We start from the raw sequence: 20,309 nt of genomic DNA on the forward strand, positions 1-20,309 counted from the left end.
CTGGACCGCTTCCCATTGGCTGGCTCAGGTTCGATACGCCACTTCGAGAGAGNAGAGGCGTGGACAAAGCCGCGCTCCTACTTCTTAACTGGGCAATACAGATATCACTCAGCAGCCAAGGGGGCGGGACTTCGGCCTCCTGCCGCGCTGTGATAGACCCGCTAGTGAGAGCGAGAGCGCGGAAAGAACGTGCTCGGAGCAGTTTGGTTGAGAGCCGAGGAGTGACGTGTCGGTCTGCGGACCGCGAAGGAGTCGCGGGGGATGAAGGTGTGGCGGGTTACCCCAGTCATGTGACCAGAAGCGGAAACTACGCGGAGGAATAAACCGAATCTACAAATGCCCCAGAGCCAGGCTAGGGTACCTCTCCTCTCGGTCTCCGAGAGCTTGTAGAAATTGACTGTCATCGAACATAAAGTTAGAGAAAAGGAGGGAAGAACATTCTACCTATTTTCAGTGAACACTCCAAACGCTTTCTGGTCCAGACCGTTACGTCTTGTACAGGATTTGTCTGACAGTTCGTTCAAGAGCTGTTTTTGACAGCGATAGACAAGAGAGCCCTGCCAGTTTCTCGAGGCGTATGCCTTTCTTACGCCCCCGACTTCGTGAACGAGCATGCCTAGGCCTAAAGGGGTCGTGGGGGTTAAGTTGGCCGACTAGACTCCCCATTGCCAGGCTAGTAAGAGAACCACTGCCGCAGGGGCAGTCCTTCCAAGCGGGGACAGGCTTTTCCCGGAGTCCCAGCACGCAGCCTTGCTGTGCTTTGTCGGCTCACCCCAGTGAAAGCTTTCCTAACCACTGGTTTCTCTCCTCCTTAACCCCTACCCGCCCCTAATAAAAGAATATCGAGGTGAGGGCTGGGGAGAGGGCGAAGGGCGAAGTTAAGCAGCCAATCCCGTCCCCTCGCAGAACATACGTGTATACACACACATACAAACACACACACACACTGCAGCGGGCAAAAGCTACATCAAAGAAAATGGGAGCGTCGGTTAACTGTTAAAAGTCAGCGCCGATGCCGCGCGCTTCTCTCCCTATTTACGCTACTATGAATGCAACCCCCCAAAAGAAAACTGAAAGCGCATTTAAGTCAGTGCTTCAAAATCATGGGTACTTTCCACAATTCACGTGACCAAGCTGACCCTGGGCCGTTATGATTCAACCAGCTGTTTTTTGCTTTTTTTTTTTACAATGTGTTCCATGTAATTTTAAGAATGCAAGGAAATTACAGCTTAACCTGAAGGAAGTGCAGAACTTCAAGTAAATGCTTCTTCAGAACAAGAGTTGGGGTTTTTTTCTGTCAAAAAAGAAAAAGGAATTAAAATTAAATTTCCTTGAAGTAAAAAAATATATACTGTTTCATGAACATAAAATCTTGGTTTTTCATTAATTTTTTAAAAAATTATTGAACATGTATGTTTCTTAAAGGGAATCTCCTAAGTTTCCAGATGGTAAAACTAAGTCAGTTTTTTCAAAAGTCAAAAGTACACTACTCAAGAACAAAGTTTAAAATTTAAGCCTATTTGTAGGATGATCCTTTACTACCAGTTGATAGGGAAAGTCTTCTCTGTAAGTAAAGCCAAGGTTGGGACAGCAGTCATGGGGGAAATTACAGTTATTGTAATCTCAGAGATGATACATGAATGCAGCATATTAATTAATCCTTCTTCCTGCTTTATTGGACCAAAAGCTTTGAGTTGGTTCTTTCAGAAATACTATTTTTACTATTCCATCAATTGCTTAGACTAAAGCTACTTTTTTGCTTGCTTTGAAGGAGTCAGGTCATTCCCGGGAAGCTCTTGGTTTTTCCTGAAGTGTCTACTTACATCTTTTACATCATTGATCCAAAGAACACATGCGTTCATCTCATCTGAGGCACACTAGAGTAACAGTATCTATTTTCTTCTTGAAGAATCTACCTTTCCAGGTGTGCTGCAAAGCTACATTACCAAGATTTCTTCCTAATGCACTTATGTCACTGTTTCATTATTGTTTGGTTGGGTATTTTTGTTTTGTTTCAGTTACTCATCTATTTCTTGGATTCATTTTTCCCTTTGACAGATTTTTCAAGTAACTTTTTCAAAAAAGCTGAACGGAGAGCAAACAATGCCTTTGTTTTGCCCTTAATAACACAGCTAGAATTATGGAAACAAAATTGGGACCCACCCATCCCTTATACACATGACCACACACACAAAAAAGCACCCTTGTAAGGCATTACATTGTTATCTTGTCATCTAGAGTTGTTCTTGAGAAGGCTAATGCCCATGTCAATCACAGTCCTTTGCAAGTAACCTATTTTTCTCTCTGATAAATGGCTTTTCCTTAAAGATCCCATCTATGTGTTTTTCCTTCTTTCATTTTTGCTGCTTTACTCTGCGAGAACTGAAAATACCGATTTCATCATCCATCCAGGAAATTTTCTTTGCTTGTAGTCTTGTCTCTATGTTCCTGTTCTCATTTTCTGAAGGTGCTATTAAAACGAATGTCAGACGTCCTGATTTTTGTACATTTCCATGATTATTAACTTTTTCCATGTCTTTATCATTCTGCTCTATGTTCTGAGAAATTTCCTCAATTTTATCTTGCAATTCTCTAGGCTCCTCAGTGTCTCTTTTTTAAATCATTTATTTTTTTAAATCCCATCTCCTATTTCCCCACCCCCCCACTCCCCCTCTATGTTCTCTATTTTTAAGAGTCTGTTTCTTGGTCTTTTTTTTTTCCCTCCTTTGCTCATTTCTTAAATTCCACGAGTGAGATCATATAGTATGTCTGACTTCTTTCACTTAGCATCATATTCTCTAGCTCCATCGTCATTGCAAATGGCAAGATTTCTTTTTATGGCTGAATATTCCACTATACATACATACACACATACTTACACACATACATACATACTTTATCCATTCACCAATCAAAGGACACTTGGGCTGCTTCCATAGTTTGACTAAGGTAAATAATGCTGCAATAAACACGGGGGTGCATGTATCCCTTTGAATTAGTATTTTTGTATTCTTTGGGTAAATAGCCAGTAGCACAATTACTGCATTATAGGATAATTTAAATTTTTATTTTTTTGAGGAAGCTCCATGCGGTTTTCCACTCCCACCCACAGTGCACAAAGGTTTCTTTTCTCTACACCCTTGCCAGCACTTGTCTCTTGTTTTGTATTTTAGCCACTCTGATAGGTGTGAGGTGGTATCTCATCATACTTTTGATTTGCATTTCTCTGATGAGTGATGTTGAACATCTTTTCGTGTGTCTTTTAGCCATCTGGATGTGTGATTTGGAGAAATGTCTGTTCGTAATTTCTCACTTTTATAAGCCATCTCATTTTATTTCCACAGCTGCTTTAATTTCTAAGAACTTTCCTATTCTGTCCCCTTTCCACAATCTGTTTACTGTATGGTTGCCAAGTTTCCCAAATTTCTATGAAAGTAGTTATTAGAATTCTTAAAGTTACCTTTTGTTCTGGAATTAAATTTCCTCTAGGTTCAGGTGGTCTTTTATTTATTTTGAGAGAGCGAGCACCAGTGGGGGAGGGATAGAGAATCCCAAGCAGGCTCTGAACTGTCAAGAGTGGAGCCTGACACAGGGCTTGAAGTTGGAGCTCAACTGACTGGGCCACCCAGGTGTCCCCAGGTCCAGGAGGTCTGATGTGTATTTTGGGAAAGCTCCAGAGAGGATTCTGATGAACCCAGGACTATTTTCCCCATGGGTCTGAAAGCACTGCAAAACATTTAAACTTGAAATCAGAGAGTGAATCCAAGAGCAGGAGGCTGAGTGGATAGCCTGACCTCTCACCCTGCTGAGATTCTCTGAAATCCAATGTTTTATCCAGCTTTGAGACCTATGGAAAATAGCAGCTATTTGAACATGTTATTTTTAAAAATCTGATCACTTGTCACTCTCTTTCACTGTGCTATTAGGTCCAAGAGGACAGTGATCATCTTTCTGGTTCATCCTTGAATCCCCAGTACTTTGCGCAGTGCCCAACAGAGAAGGCAGTCAAATGTTACATGATGAAGTCAGTCATCCATTGGCTCTATGGACTCACTCTATGGACTCCATTCAAAATATTTCAGTGATGCATGGCTCTCATCACTTAATAGGCAGAAGTTACACTGTAGTCAGCTTCCTTTTAGCTTCTGAGGGTCATTAGAGCATAGGGGGAATATATATATGGGGGAGGAAGAAAATTCCATTGTACTACTGAGCTGATCGCCTTTACCAGAAGTCTTGATAAACACATGAATGTAGACACTGAATATACTACTGCTATAATCAGAAAATTTAAGTGGATGGGAAATGAATAGACCGTGAGCAGACAACTATAATTGCCTTTTTATTCCCACAGCAGTTATTCTTTAAGGTGGTTCAAAAACCTCCAACCACTGGCTGCCCTCTTCTCAGTCCCTCTTCACCTTTCTCTAGGGCCCTTCCTAAGTACAGAGCAATTAAGTCAGTACGTGACTCTGTCCATTTAAAACTTTCCAACTGAGGGGTGCCTGGGTGGCTCAGCTGGTTAGGCATCCGACTTCGGCTCAGGTCATGATCTCACAGTTCGTGGGTTCGAGCCCCGTGTTGGGCTCTGTGCCGACAGCTAGCTCAGAGCCTGGAGCCTGTTTCAGATTCTGTGTCTCCCTCTCTCTCTGGCTGTCCCCTGCTCACACTCTCTCTCTCTCTCAGAAATAAAAACACTTAAAATTTTTTTTTAACTTTCCAACCAATTTAACAACCATCCTCAGACCTGAGGCGTCCACCTTCTAATTCTTCGAGCTGCTACAATGGGTAACTGAGCTCCAGATGGGATACGAGGATAGTGTGTTGAACCATATATACCTAAGCTGGGATGCCTAGCCTGGAAAAGAAGTTTTGTGAACAGGATTCCTTAGATCCTCCTGGTTACATGGTTAAAACTCAAGCTCTCAGGTTTAGCAATGTGTCCCTTACTTTCAGTTACTGTCCATCTGCCTCAAATTGCCATTCTGAACTTGGCAAAAACAGAACCTACTCTCCCTTTGATCCTAATTTCCTAACCACTGTCCTCAGTGCCCTCACCCTAACGAAAATGTAAGAAAAGTTCACACGGCTTTTGCTTACATCTCATTCTAGACTGTTGCCAGATTTCTGTTGTAGATATGCCTTCTCCATCATTTGTGCCGGCCTGGCCTCTCAGTTACACTAATAAAACTGTAGATTCCTCACTTCCATCTTTAAGCATCTTCTACAGCTAGGCACAGTGCTGGATAAGAATCACATCGTCCACTAACTTCCCACCCTTCCAGCTTAGTTGGCACAAACACCAATTCCGGGCAGCAAAGATGCGGCCACTTAAATAACTAAGCCAACTGTAAAATCTTAAATAATCTTCAATAAGGGAATTGCTGGTGAAATACAGAGATCTTCTTCAAACCACCCCCACAGCAACCTGGAAGTTATTTCTCTGCAATACTACTGTCAAATGACCAAAGATGTCACAGATGAATATAGGAAAGAAATCTTATTTTAACTATGTCTTTTACATTTTCTTGTGCACAAGCTGGTAACAACGCCCACTCCCAAGATGCCCACTATTTTAAAACCTTCTGTACTTTGGACTTGCCTTTACGTCTCTCAGCAATCATTTTTACATCCTTACAGTCTTGTACATAATAAAAGTTTCTGTTAACCAAATGTTTAACATCTTCCCTAATGCGAACACTCAGGACACTGAGACCTAAAAGGCTGTCCCATCTTTCCTGAATACACAGGAGACATACGTAGATATGGACTTCAAAATAAACAATTTCTAGTTCTTTCACAATGTAAACATGATTATAATCACATACTCCGCACTTCCTCGGGCAACATTTTCCAGAACAAATCTCTCAAAGCCACAACCAAATTACCCAGGCAAAGTCGTGTGTGCCACTTAACCTTTTTTAACATTTCACAAGGTGATGACTTTTGAAAATCCAACCATTACACACTTGGAAACCAGCTCACGTTTAATTGTGACATTTTAAAACTGGACAAGTGTTGTGACATCTTCCCCCCCCCCCATATTTAGTCTCTTTAAAATGACAGGAAAACACCAACCAATCACAGGCTTCATGGGTTTAATAAGTTTACCCCTTCGGTTCCTATCTGCAGCAGCCAGGATTCCTCTGATGTGCCCGGCAGCGGCCAGCAGCACACTTCGGACCTCCCGAGTTCAAAGCGCAGGTTCTCTGAGCAGTTGGTGCTGTGTGGCACTTGTCCGAAACTGGCACCTCCCTACAGCTGGGGAACTTTCAATGTACCAGTGGGGAGAAAAGCTTTGTCCCCTTCAAGGGGAAGAAACTCACTACTCAAGACCCAGCAGATGTGGCTGTGTGGTCTTTCCTCCTGTCCCATCTCTTCGGTTTTTTTTTTTGTTTTTTTTTTTTTTTTGCAGTGGAGCAAGAGACCAAAATCTAACCTGAGTTACAAGAAACAAGACAGTGATGGCTATAAAGGGAGTGACCAGGAGCTAATGAGATGCTCCTTCGCCTCCCACATCCAATATATGTGCTTCACAGAAAAACAACACAAAAATAACAGGTCCACAAAATACAACAGCTAGAATTACAAAATCCATTCATCCAGAGGGCAGTGGAAGGCAGGAAGGGGAGTCAGGAGGGTAAATGGCACAGGGAGAAAAAAAGTATTCCAATCAGTCCAGGCCCGGGGGGGCTGGCAAGTGCTAGAAAAGAGCTGCAGAAAAACCCGTGGTCCAGTCGGACCCACCAGTGTTAAAAACCCACACACTGGTGTCAGGAAGATTCTGCCTTACGCGCACCACAGACAAGGCTCCCAGTTCCTCCGAGAGAAGGGAATATGCAGAGGGCCCTTGGCAGAGCGGGTCGTGCCTTCTCTGGCAGAGGAGGTGACACGGAAAGGAGTCCCTTACAGCCTCCTCCCGACCCCACCCGTCCCCTCTGGACGGCAGACTCAGTGGCCTGCAGCAGCCTTCAGTTTGGCAGGAGACGGGTGCGGTGAAGGGGACTTCTCGGCCGAGGTGGAGCCACTCAGGGCAGACTGCAGATAGACCGTCTTGTGGAAAAGTCTGTTGCTCAGGAAAACCACCAAGGAGAAGAGGCGCAACTGGAAAAGGCTGAAAGGCAAGAGACCCACTTGTTAGGTTACCAATTGATCAAACTTACTGTTATTACCTGAGAGCTTATCTAAGTTAAACTTTTTAAAATGATGCAGGGGAACACAGGACGACTGAAATGTGATCAAGGCAGCACAGACATTAGACACACGGGTTAGCAGGCAGCAACTACAGAGTGCGCTGCGCTGGGTCCAATGCAGTCAGGAATGCAATGGAATCACCACTGGGAGTGTCAAGGCTTCAAGGAAATAAAGTTACATTTCAGGTTAATTCAGATTTGAGGAGTACTTTTCCATGGCTGACTTTCAGGGTATAAACATCAAGCTACATCTGAAGACATCAAGTACTATCTGTGCTTCATTTTCAAGAGTTTCAGAGGAAAGCCAATTACAGACACTGCAATTACACTAAGCAAGAGCGAGCCAGCACCCAAAGCGGATCTGAAATTTTTAATGCACGTATCCTCACAGACGTCACCAAAACTGATCAAAGATTAAACTGTTTTTTTTTAATGATAAAACTTGAGGAGAATTATTAGTGCTAAAGATTCACATTACTTTGTTTTACCATCCATAAACTCATGTAGCCAGATCACGTAGCCCACTATAAAAAAGTTTGCCATTCTTACAAAAATGGACTTACCCATAGGTGTTTCCAAGTGCCTTATGTTCAGTGAATTGTTCATTTTTTTTTTAAATGTTTATTTGTGAGAGCAAGAGAGACAGGGAGAGAGCACATGCGAGAGAGGGGCTGAGAGGGAGGGAGACACAGAATCCGAAGCAAGATCCAGGCTCTGAACTCACGAAACATGAGATTATGACCTGAGCCAAAGTCCGATGCTCAACCAACTGAGCCACCCAGGTGCCTCAACGAATTAAATTTTAAGAATATTAAAATTTATGTATAATTTTATACATAAAATTGTATAAATTCTTTGAAATGCAATGTGCATGTATGCCTGGGAAAAATTGGGGGATGTATATTTCCAAAGCGTTTCTCTCTCATCATAGTATATATTAATGTTTTCCTACAACGTAAGAGGTTATTTTTTAAAAAGTCTCATTTGTATAATTGCGATGTTATAGCCCCAATCCTTGACACAGACAGACAGCTTACGTTAGTGACTACACTTTAGCCAATACTGGCTGATACTTACTATGCTTTGCCAGGAGTCTTTGCTTCGTTGGCGCTGATGATGAATAGAGGAAAGAGGATGGAGAAGAGGCAGCCACTGTAAACAGAAGAAAAACAGTCACCTTCGTGACAGCCGTGACTTTGGCGGGAGGGATATTAGAAGCCCAAAGTGCCCTGCGTCCAGAGCTAACATCATGGCTTGATGAAATCTTAATCTTGCAACATCTCCGAAAAATTTTTTTTCCTAAGCACTAGCTACTTTTAACACTGCCCCAGAAGCAACATGAAAGAATATATATGGCATATAGGATTGTGCAGGCTAGATTTTAATGCTAACTGACAAACGTCTAGGACTATCTATTAAGGAGAAACAGTCTGCGGACCTCCTGATAGCCAAATAAGAATGGAAAAGGCCTACCACAGAACCAGGTATACGGCAGGTGCACCCTACAATGAGTCTTTATTTTTACTAGTCCCCGTCAAGTCCCTTGGGTCAAATTACCTGATAATATACGAGGACTGCATTGCTGTGAGGAAAGCCAAGGGCAAACCAAATCCAAAATAGTAAGGCCAATTCCGTTCTATGTTTGACAACCGCTGATGCATTTCAATTCCTAAAACAAGAGAGCCAGTACAATTAGATTGCTAATTTCCTTTTAGTCAAACGCCTCCGTAGACAAATTATTTGAGGTCTGAGTTTTAGGTAGAGATCTGTCACGTAGAACAGTTAAAGCATACAAGTTGGAATTGTCTGAATATGGTAAGGCTTCTGCACAAAGCTTTTCAGTTACTCAAGTCACAATTTCAAAGTTGCTAGGAATCATGAACTACATCGTCAGCATCCTTTGTCATGATTAGTCTTGAACAAAGATATCAAATAAAAGGGCAGCCATTCTCTAGAAATCAGTTAACCTTTTCCAAACATGGGACACCCAGACAAATAAATATGCCAAGGTCTTTTAAAACACCCCCAAAAGAATATGAAAGCAATGACGTCAAATTAATTTCTCTAATTCAGAATAATGCATGCTCCTTTATGCCACCATACGGCTCAGTCAGAGCTACATCAAATTAAGCAGCATGGAGACAATGTTACATCGCAGTATTGCCAGCAGCAAAGTTAAGGGTGAAAACCCCTTAAGTGTAAATTCCCTCTTGCCAAAGAGGCTACTTCTTTCCAAAGAAGATCTGCCAATGGCCTTGGTACTGAACAGTTTATTTATTTATTTTTTAATGTTTTATTTATTTCTGAGAGAGAGAGAGAGAGAGACAGCAAGGTGGGGTCACAGAGAGAGAGATACAGAATCTGAAACAGTCTCCAGGCTCTGAGCTAGCTGTCAGCACAGAGCCCGATGCAGGGCTCGAACCCACAAACCACGAGATCATGACCTGAGCCGAAGTCGGATTAACCAACTGAGCCACCCAGGCGCCCCAAGTACTGAACAGTTTAAGAAGTCTGCTCAGCAGCATTTCTAGACTGGACCTCCTACTTCGGAGTTTCTTTAGATGGACTCACCTTTATTGAACCAACGATATTCGAAGCAGTACAGTGAGTAAAGAAGGGACATATGCAGAAGACTAACCAGCTGACCAACAAGGTGGATGGGAAAGAGACTCACAAACAGCCCCTGAAGAACAAATACGGAAAATCTTAATTGCAACGCTTCAGAGGACTAACGCTGTCCACCTGCCACTGAGTCCTCCCCCTCTGCCTAGATAGCCTCACAGCTGCTCCTCAAGTGACTCAACAGCAGGACAGCAGACAATGCCCATCGGCAGGGAAGAGCTGTTAAGTTTGTGCTACTTATCATTTTATGATTTTTAAATTCTCTAGCTGTTTCTGTGAAAAAAATTATTTAAAAAGCATTACCTCCCATAAAGCGTATCTGCCCCCGTATAAATGCAAAGCCCTATCTTTGCAAAGCTCCCTTGGGTGAACCTTTTTTTTTTTTTTTTTTTTTTAATCTGCCCATGGACCCAGAAGGCCAGTCTCACCTGGATGAGGAAAAGAGCCTGCAGCAAAAGGTTGAAGAGCATGTCAGCAATTATTTTGCTGACACTAGGGAATGGGTGAGGCTTCCTCCCTGACACCTCAAATGCTAGATCAGCTATGTCCTGTAACAGAGAAAGCAGCTCACCAAAACATGAATAAGATGGCTTCACTATCCATTCTGAAAGCTAAGGCCACTGATCGGCCATTAGATCTGCCAGGTGAGAGAAGCCCCCAGGACATCTGGCAACGAGACGCTTTTGTGACGAGACAGTAATTCCAGTTTCCAAGAGCACAGTAATCACCCGTGGGCTGCACGGCCAACAAAGGGTGAGGCTATGAGACCATTCCCGCGTGGCCACCACCCACGGTCTAACACCTGCCTCCCACCAACCCGCCATGCTGCAGCACCCACACGCCCTTCTGCTGAGGACCAACCTGAAACCAAATGGCATTGACGACTTTGCTAAGCACAAACAGAGGAAGCACCCAAAGAGCACTGAAGATGGATGTAAGGAAGAACTCCAGCCACGACCAAACATCTCCATGTAGTGATGGATCACCTAAGAAAGGGGGATGGAGAGGTGTCAGTGTCACTGGGGAAATGAAAACCAAAAAAAATGAATATGGAGCCCTGAGTTGGTGACTATTCTCCTTCACCACACACACACACACACACACACACACCCTTTGCTTCTTGCCAGCACACAACCATGACTACTTCAGATAGTTTTCCTCTACGTAAACACTTCAAATTCTAGCTATGGCTCTAATTCGAATCATCCTAGCTATGTGCTGCTTACCTTGAGACAGGCCTGCTTCCCCTTACCGGGTGGTGACTATCAAGTCACAGCGCTTTAACAGCATACAGTATGCAGGGCTTAAACCTGGGATTAAATCCCAGCTCGGCCCCTTACTAATGGTTTAACCTGAGCAACTAATTTCCATTTTCTCATCCATGAAAATGACGACTGTAACAGTACCCAATTAAAGGGCTGTTGAGAGGCCTGAGCTAAAAACAGCTGAAGCTCCCGGTACACGGGAGTGTTCGATAAACAGAGAGAGAAGGGGACAATCCCTCCCGCCTCTGCCCCAGGCACACGGCAAGCAGCAATGCATATACTTACCAATAATTTGGGCTGTTACTGACTGCAGTACAGGAATAAACACTCGATAAAACAATAGGAGACTTAACTAAAGGAAGGAATAAAGAAAACATTAAAAGCTCGTCTTTAAAAAGAGTTCCAAGTTTCAGCCATTTTCCAGAAGGAGGCACCTTTTCAAGGAGCCCTGAAGAGGCACCAAAACCGGACCCGGCCTCCTCTAAGGTACAAACCTGACATTGCTTGTGAAAACAGAGACCCCCGCTTGGGGACACAGATGAACATTTTACATAGTATTCAGACCAAAATACGGGCATATGCTAAAAACGTAATATTTTCTTAAGTAAACATCTGAAAACATCTGCGAAATGTTTGGATTAAGACAAGCTGGGTTATATAGAATTCCAGATCCCCCCCAAAATTTCACTACCTGTTCTTCAAAGTACTCAAATTTCACTTAAGCCCGTGTTGGCTCTCAGTTAACTCTAGGCAACATTTTCTGGTGTGTGTTTTCAGTAGTCATCAGTTCTACCAGAATGATAAGACCAGGTGCAAGGATAACCTTGCTCGTGTCCTTCTGCCTTCCCCTTCTGATCTCCTGTAGTTGCTCTTCTCCAAAATGCCCCATGTCAAGAGAAAACTGTTACCTCTAACATTAAAACTTGTAAATGAGTCATTTTTTAAAAATTAAAAGTGTATATTCAGGGCTATCCCTGACATTTATATACAAGCGTTCTTCCAGTGGAAATAAAATCATTGCAGATGCACAGAGTCCCAGTTATGGTCTTAAGCATGTACCATTAGGTGAAAGCTATTTGTGTCTGTTTCAAGAAAAGAACTGACAACTATTAACGGAGCAACAATCTGAAGATGTTTACAAGGCACCTGGCATTTGAGGAAAAAGAACTCACCCAGAATACTCCACCATTCCAAGCGCAGCACTGGAAAATTCTACTAACGATACGCGGCTCACTGGAAAAGATCACATGTATTCAGCTCATAAGGCACACAGGCTATTTCCAAATCATCATCCAGTCACTCTCCACCACTTTATACCTTTTGGTGGTTACCACTATTTTTCTAGCACCTATGGCTCTCCCAATGTCCTCCCAGTGTCCATGAGAAATGGTTAAAAATATTTCTAGGGGCAGGGGCGCCTGGGTGGTTTAGTCGGTTGAGTGGCTGACTTTGGCTCAGGTCATGATCTCATAGTTCGTGGGTTCGAGCCCCGCGTTGGGCTCTGTGCTGACAGCTAGTTCAGAGCCTGGAGCCTGCTTCGGATTCTGTGTCTCCCTCTCTCTCTGACCCTCCCCTGCTCATGCTCTCTCTCTGAGAAATAAATAAAAAAACATTAAAAAATATATATTTCTAGGGGCACCTGAGAGGCTCAGTTGGTCAGGTGGTTAAATGTCCAACTTTGATTCAGGTCATGATCTCATGGTTCCTGAGTTCGGGCCCTGTACTGGGCTCCCTACTGTCAGTGCAGAGCCTGCTTCGGATATCTGTCTCCCTCTCTTGGCTCCTCCTCAACTCACACGGGAGCGCTTTCTCCCGCGCATTCTCTCCCTGTCTCAAAAATACATAAACATTAAAGAAAACTATTTCTAGGAGAGCAGATTTTCTTTTAATGTTTTTTGCAGTTCTCTATTCACCATTCTGTCTTTTTAAAACCCCATGACGTTATTTTTTAAATGTTAGTTTATATAAATCTCTGCATTCTTTTAAAAATTTTTTTAAAACACTTGTTTGTTTGGAGGGTGGGGGGTACGATCCCATGACCCTGAGATCACAACCTGAGCCAAACTCAAAAGAGTCGGAAACGACCAACCAAGCCACCCAGGTGCCCCAAAACACCATATTTTGAGCAAGCATTATTGTTAGACCTTAGTTTAATTCAATATGGGGGGAGAAAAGAGTCACCTGTAACATTTTTTTGGAAAAAAGTGCAAAGAAGAAAGGTGGTACTGAAACTCCAAGTGACTACATAAAGTGTTCCTTCCACACTAAGGACCAGTCACTGCCTGAAGCGCCTTCCCCCTCAGACATCTTCGACATCAGTGCCTCCTTACCTCTCTTGCTTCCTTTCTATACTTTGGGCTCTCCTCTGCGCCAGGACGCTGCTTGCCCTTCTTCGACGCTGCTCCTCTCTCTTTTGCTGAATCCGAGCATCTAGCTTTGAGATGGTACAAATTCCCCAGATGGAGTCTTTGATTCCCTATATTAAACAGGGAGGAATACCCATCAGGAAACTTTTCCAAACTACATAAAGTGACATAACAGTGGAAACTATTGAACTTTCTCTGCTATGTGGCTTAAAGGAGCCTTAATCTTTTGATATAGTTCAAAATTTATAGGAGTTATAAGAACAGAACTTCCAAATACCCCTTTTTCAGATTTGCCAAGTAATAATAAATGTGGCAAATTAATTATTTACGCTTATACACATTTTTCCTGTATCAGAATGTGTATTTCTAAGAAGGAAATTCTTCCATATAGCCACAAGTTACCAACTCAAGAAATTTAATACCAAAATACTGGCCCCCTACAGCATGTTTACCCTTTATGTGTCAGAAACCAGTTCAGAATCATACACTACCTTTAGCTGTCATGTCTCTATAGCTTCTTTCAATCAGAAATTGCCCCTCAGCCTGTCTTTTTTCTTGAAATACAGAGGCCAGTTATTTCATGTTATTCCCTCAATTTAGGTCCACTCACAATTAGACCCAGGCTACCCCAATTTGGGAAGGACTATCACAGAAGTGCTGGTGGGCCCTTCCCTTCTGTATTACATCCAGAGACACATGACATCTGTCTGCCCTTGCCAGTCATGTGAATTTTACATACGAGGTCAAGGTGCTGTCCAGCTTCTCCACTGTATGGTTGCAAACTTTTCATCTTGCAATTCATCGGCTATGGGTGGGCAGACAGTGCTGAGACCAGGCAAGTATCCTGCTAATCAAATTTTCTCCCCTAGATTTAGTACCCACTGACAATTCCTGCTCAAACCAAGCTTGAAGAACATGGCTACAAAACAGTGGCTTTCCAATCCCTCCACACTTAAGACTACAAAGCCTGGTTATTGCCCTCCCCTATCTTCCTTCAGTAGAAATCAAAGGCCTCTAGTATGTCCTCTATCCTGTGCTAAACTCTAGTGATACCAAGGACAAATTAGACACTGGTCTCTAGCAAGGACCAGGGGCTGGACCATAGTTGGAAAAAGACACAAAGAAATCATTGCTGTAAAATGTGAATAGCTGCAGGGTTAAGAGCATGCCACATAAGACAGACAACATGGCAGTATAGCTGGAGAAAAACATGTCCTTGAAGAGTGTACGGATAGGGGAGAAGGCTAAGTCTATTCAGACAGTGACACAGGCTCTTGACAACCATATTGGAAGAGGTCCAATGGCGGAAAAGTTTCAGTTAGTGCCTATCACCCAGTTCCAAAAACTACATCCATCCATCCATCCATCCACATATTAAACATCTTCAATGAGTCAGACATTGGTCATATAAAAATGCTCAAGAAATGTGTAAGTTAGCAGGAAGAGTATACAACCAAAAAAACAAAAAAAGTTTAAAATACGTGCCCCAACAGGTTTATTTCCAGGACAGAATGGCAGCACTGGGGTATTCAATCTCACAAAGAAAAGGCAGGACTGGGGCGCCTGGGTGGCTTAGTCGGTTAAGCGTCCGACTTTCGCTTAGGTCATGATCTCGCGGTTCATGGGTTCGAGCCCCGCGTCGGGCTCTGTGCTGACTGCCAGCTCAGAGCCTGGAGCCTGTTTCGGTCTGTGACTCCCTCTCTCTCTGACCCTCCCCTGCTCACACTGTCTCTCTCTCTCTCTCTCCTAGAAATAAATAAAACATTTAAAAAAAAAAAAAAGAAAAAAGAAAAGGGAGGAAAAAAGACATTCATTCTGGAAGCAAAGGCCAAGCTGGACCCAAAAATGGAATCCTTAACTATTATTATTAGCTAAACAAACTTGAGAGATAACTGCCAGGACACATTAAAAACGGGAACGGGCAAATGGTTATGTACCAACCACTGATAGCATAAAGTGGCAGTGTGCACCTGATCTTTGACTTACTAGGTCTTATTTTGCTTTTAAGCTCTAAATCTTCCACCAATTGTTTAAATATTTAAGGTAGCTGATGGGATCCTCACCTCTGAGAGGTTTACAGTCTACCGGGGCACACATTAAACAATACATCGTAGACCTGATCCAGAGCTGGAATTTTATAGCACAAGAATGGCAAGATGAGGTAAAAGTATTAAAGTAGATCTCATTGCATGAAGTCTCTTTGATCCTTCTGAGATACTCCAATTCCCTCTTTCACTCAAAAGTGTAATAAACTTTTAAGCACTCCCATTGAGGAAAGACACTCCCCCCCATCACCCATGTGAATGGGCCTCTCCCCTGCTCCCAGGAATACAGCTACATGGACTACAACCAGGGAATCAAGCCTCAGACATCCACTATGACGGAACTGTGTGCTCGTGGTTAATTTGGGTTACTAAGTCCTTAACAGATATTTAAGGGACAGTTTCCTAGAGTATCATCATCTGCACCGTGTAGAATGGGGAGAAAATAGGTTCTGTGATGCAAATGTGAATAAAGTAGTGTAGGTAATAGTACTGTATCAATGTTTACTGTTTAATTTTGACCAGTGGACCAAGGTTACATAAAATTACATTAGGGGAAGCTGGTGAAGGATACAGGGCAACTCTTGGTACTCTCTTGCAACTTTTCTGTAAGTCTAAAATTATTCTAACTAAAAGGTTGGGTTTTTTTTTAATAGAAGTATCAATATACTCTTTTTTTTGAGAGAAAGAAAGAGGGCACAAGTCAGGAAGGGGCAGAGAGAGACAGAGATAATCCCATGAGGAGCAGAGAAAGAGAGAGAGGAGAGTGAGATAGAGAATGAAGGCTCACCCCCAAGCAGGGTTCATGCTCAAGGGCTTGAGCTCATGAATGTGAGCTCATAACATAAGCCAAAGTCAGATGGTTAATGACTGAGCCACCTAGGTGCCCCCAAAATAAAAAGCTTTTTATTTATTTCTTTTAATGTTTATTCATTTTTTGAGAGTGAGAGAAACAGAGCAAAAGCTGGGGAGGGGCAGAGGAAGAGGGAGTCACAGAATCCGAAGCACGGTGCAGGCTCTGAGCTGTCAGCACAGGGCCCGCAGCGAGGCTCAAACTCATGAGCCGAGAGATTATGACCTGAGCCAAAGTTGGATGCTTACCTGAGCCACCCAGGCACCCCCACTAATAAGTTTTTTAAAGAAAAAGCTCTGGAGCCAAACTCCCCAACATTCCAATACTAGAGACATGCAGTAGATAGGTCTCCCAAGCTTCCGGAAGATGCAAAATCATACTTAATCTCCTGAGTAGTATGGATGAGAATGAAAACCTGCATGTGAAGAACCCAACAAATATAATAAAAATCCCTCCCAAAACCTAAAAGATTTCCTAGTCAGCTCCTGTAGCAAAAAGACCAAGCGATGACTCAATGACATACTCACCCTGGCGAGGTCCTGGAGAAAGGTTTTGACACTGTCAGCCATCTCTTCACCACCCAAACTACCAACTACACAGAGGAGAGAGAAGCGTCTCAGAATCTTTCATCATGAAGGACCTGGAAACAGATGGAGCATAATACAGATAAGTTACTTCACATACATTTCTACCTGATGCTGTTTTCCACGTACAGCTCTACTAAGAGCGCACCAGATTCTGGAACTCCCCAAGATACTAAGGACACTTGTAACAGCTGAAACCTGAAAGCAACACCATTTTCTTTAAATGTTTATTTTGAGAGAGAAAGTAACCATGTGAGCAGGGGAGAAACGGGGGGGTGGGGGGGAAGGGATGAAGAGAGAGAGAGGGAGGGAGAGAATCCCAAGAAGGCTCCATGCTCAGTGTGGAGCTGGATATGGGGTCAAGCTCACAATCGTGAGATCATGCATGACCTGGCAGCCTCCTGGGTGCCCCAAGCAATACAAATTTTAAGTTACTTCCCACTCTTTCACTTTTATATGGGGTTAAGTGTGCTCTTGGACCAGAGTCTCCTCTATGGGCCTTGATGGCCCTAACTATCCCTCCTACACATCCCAAATACTTGAGGATTTGGTGACTGAAATTACATTTCAGTATCCTCTTAAGCGATACTTATGCTCGACGTATAACCTCAAACAGTTGAATGAAAACAGAAGAGCAAGATGAAAGTTCTAGCAAAAATTCCTAAGTATGCATTTCATGCACAGGGTCCTCTGGTATACAAGTAAGCTTAAGGTACAGTGTGAACCTGTCCACCTAGACCATCAAATAGGCCTCCCTCTGTTTTCAACCATATATATACACACACAATTTTAATTAGCATGCAAGAAATAATGGACTATAAACTAGGTCAAAAAAGTTCAAGTGTATAAACATTCTTTTAAATACTATAGCTTTCTAGAGGTGGCTGGGTGGCTCAGTCAGTTGAGCGTCCGACTTTGGCTCAGGTCATGATCTCGCAGTTTGTGAGTTGGAGCCCTGCGTCGGGCTCTGTGCTGACAGTTCAGAGCCTGGAGCCTGCTTCACGTTCTGTGTCTCCCTCTCTCTCTGTTCCTCCCCCGCTCACGCTCTTGTCTTTGTCTCAAAAAGAAACATTAAAAATTTTTAAAACAGGGGCGCCTGGGTGGCTTAGTCGNTCTGAGCTGGCAGTCAGCACAGAGCCCGACGCAGGGCTCGATCCCACGAACCGCGAGATCATGACCTAAGCAAAAGTCGGACGCTTAACCGATTAAGCCACCCAGGCGCCCCTAAAAAAATTTTTAAACAAAAACACTATAGCTTTCTCATTTTATGTAGGTCTCAAGTGAATGAGAAATCTAGCTTCAAAAATTATGACAGAATTTCACAAGCATCTTGTATAAAACTCAACTTTCAAATCATAAGCACATTGTCCGTCACGTATATAACCACTTCAAACTGTACTTTGACCCAACTGGACTAGTGCCACCCAGAACCAGAACAACAAGGAATATAGTGGTAGGAAGGCAACTTTCACAACACCACATGTACCATCTGCTCCTGAGGTCAAATCCCATTACTTCGGAATAAAGAGGTTTCTAGGGTAAGAAATATCTGTTAATACTCCTGGTTGAAAATAAAAATACCTGAGTGAGAGGATAACTCCCTGCCAGGTGAATAGTAACTGTTCAGTGATGATACATGATACTAGTTGGTAAACACTATCATGGATTCATTCTTTTTTCTTTTTTTTAATTTTTTTTAATGTTTTATTTATTTCTAGGAGAGAGAGAGAGACAGCGTGAGCAGGGGAGGGTCAGAGAGAGAGAGGGAGTCACAGACTGAAACAGGCTCCAGGCTCCGAGCTGGCAGTCAGCACAGAGCCCGACACGGGGCTCGAACCCACGAACCGCGAGATCATGACCTAAGCGAAAGTCGGACGCTTAACCGACTAAGCCACCCAGGCGCCCCTCATGGATTCATTCTTAACCAGCTGCTTTCTCATCTATAAATTAAGGATCTTAAAATTCTCCATAGGTGTAACATGAAAATAGTCACTTCTACATAAACAGAATCCCACTAAAGAATAAACTAGCTTAGGAGTTTAAGGAAGCCAATCACTTTGGATTTCTCACAGGGCACGGACAAGTAGCGTGAAAGCACGGCAGTTCTCCTCCAGTAAAACAGCTGCGTTATATGAACTGTGGCCATGAACACCTGGCTTCCGCATGTACAAGTGGCAGGTGACCTAGTGGCCAACACCAGCCTTGGTAGGACAAGTCACTTCAATTTTCTACGGAGACCTAACACCCTTCCTTCAGGAATCCTTGATGAAATTGCCCAGCTTGACAAAAAGCTGAAGCATGGAGAAAAACAGCACTTGCCACAATTTAAGACCACACAGGAGGAATTTTACAATCGAGCTGGAAGGAAAGAAGATGGATCTGGTTCTCATCATTTTGCAGCTGGAGGAACTGAGTCTCCGAACTTAAATGGCTTGCTCAAGATCACAGTAAGTAAAAGGCTACTGCGAACTTCAAAACTCTGGCATTCTGACCCTCCATCGGGGCTTCTTTTCCCTTGAGCTTTGCAATTCGTTTCTTTAGCCCGAGCATCCCATGGGCAACTTCTCTTGAGCCTGGATCTACCGACGGCCATTAGATTCCCAGCAGTCATGAAAACTTATTAAGCATCTACTGAGGCACAGTCCTGTCCTTTCATTCCTAAGCCAAGCCCAAGGCCAGAAAGCAGGAAGCTTTCTGTACCACACCAGGTACTGAAAGGGTGAGAGCATCCTCACTTCTCACGGGGGCTCCACGGATTGCCTCGAGTCCACGGAGTCGGACGCGTCTCCGCGGTAGCTCCTTGCCAATTTCGACCGGAAACGAGTCTCCCCCCGCAACCCAGCAGTGCACGGGGTGCGGGGCACGCTCACCTCCGGTCACACGCAGAGCTAAACATAGACGCGCCGCACCTGGGGCAGCGCCTCGCGCCGGGTGGCGGGCTGCGTCCCGCGCCCCGACCCGACTCCGCTCGGGCCCGCACTGTCCAGCTAGGGGTCCCCTCCCGAAGCCCCTACCCGGAACCCCGCACCTCCGCGCTCNCCCCGCCCATCCCGCGCCACGTGCGCGGACGCCGAGGACCGCCGGGCGCTCTTCCCAGACCGCTTTCCTCGTCCAGTCCTGCCCGATATCTCACCCGGCTCTTTGCCCTCCCCAGCTGACTCCTGCATGGTTGCTTGTCCTTCTAAAATCCTACGAAGCCTAACAACAGGAGAACGAAATAGAGGTCACCTTGGTTTATCTGGTTGGAGATTTCTGTAAGCAAAGGGTATTAAGCAAGATGGGTTTATTCCAAGAACATTAAGAACAGGGCAATTCGCTATGCAGTTTGGCTGCATTGAGTGTGTACTCTGACGGCAAAGTGATGGTTGGGATTAAAAGTTTTTA

At 43.8% G+C, this 20,309-nt stretch overlaps 1 protein-coding gene across 3 annotated transcripts; it reads right to left on the minus strand.

Annotated features, from left to right (window-relative positions):
- Positions 1–5,969: 5,969 nt before the first annotated feature.
- On the minus strand, positions 5,970–17,002 carry EI24 (EI24 autophagy associated transmembrane protein). Of its 3 annotated transcripts, XM_077756595.1 has the most exons (10): positions 16,869–17,001; positions 13,411–13,556; positions 12,253–12,313; positions 11,366–11,432; positions 10,677–10,801; positions 10,244–10,363; positions 9,765–9,876; positions 8,751–8,862; positions 8,271–8,345; positions 5,970–7,114 (listed from the first exon to the last, which is right to left on the minus strand). In XM_077756595.1, the coding sequence occupies exons 1-10, from the start codon at positions 16,908–16,910 to the stop codon at positions 6,952–6,954; spliced, it is 1,023 nt and encodes a 340-aa protein (XP_077612721.1). In that variant the 5' UTR covers positions 16,911–17,001; the 3' UTR covers positions 5,970–6,951. The 3 variants fall into 3 exon arrangements, with proteins under 3 accessions (XP_077612721.1, XP_077612722.1, XP_077612724.1); XM_077756596.1 differs by lacking the exon at positions 10,244–10,363 and having other exon boundaries at positions 16,869–17,002; XM_077756598.1 differs by lacking the exon at positions 8,751–8,862 and having other exon boundaries at positions 6,990–7,114; positions 16,869–17,002.
- Positions 17,003–20,309: the final 3,307 nt, after the last annotated feature.

This window comes from Crocuta crocuta, unplaced genomic scaffold (genome assembly GCF_008692635.1).
Source record: "Crocuta crocuta isolate KB4526 unplaced genomic scaffold, BGI_CrCroc_1.0 scaffold172, whole genome shotgun sequence".
Classification (NCBI taxonomy): domain Eukaryota; kingdom Metazoa; phylum Chordata; class Mammalia; order Carnivora; family Hyaenidae; genus Crocuta; species Crocuta crocuta.

What these genes read in the sequence shown, in the direction of transcription:
- EI24 (XM_077756595.1), bottom strand. Translation starts at nt 16,910, where the DNA reads ATGGCTGACAGTGTCAAAACCTTTCTCCAGGACCTCGCCAGG. An exon ending in ATAGAAAGGAAGCAAGAGAG is followed by an intron (nt 12,314 to 13,410) that starts GTAAGGAGGCAC and finishes GATCTTTTCCAG; the next exon opens with TGAGCCGCGTATCGTTAGTA. An exon ending in ATATCGTTGGTTCAATAAAG is followed by an intron (nt 8,863 to 9,764) that starts GTGAGTCCATCT and finishes CTCTTGTTTTAG; the next exon opens with GAATTGAAATGCATCAGCGG.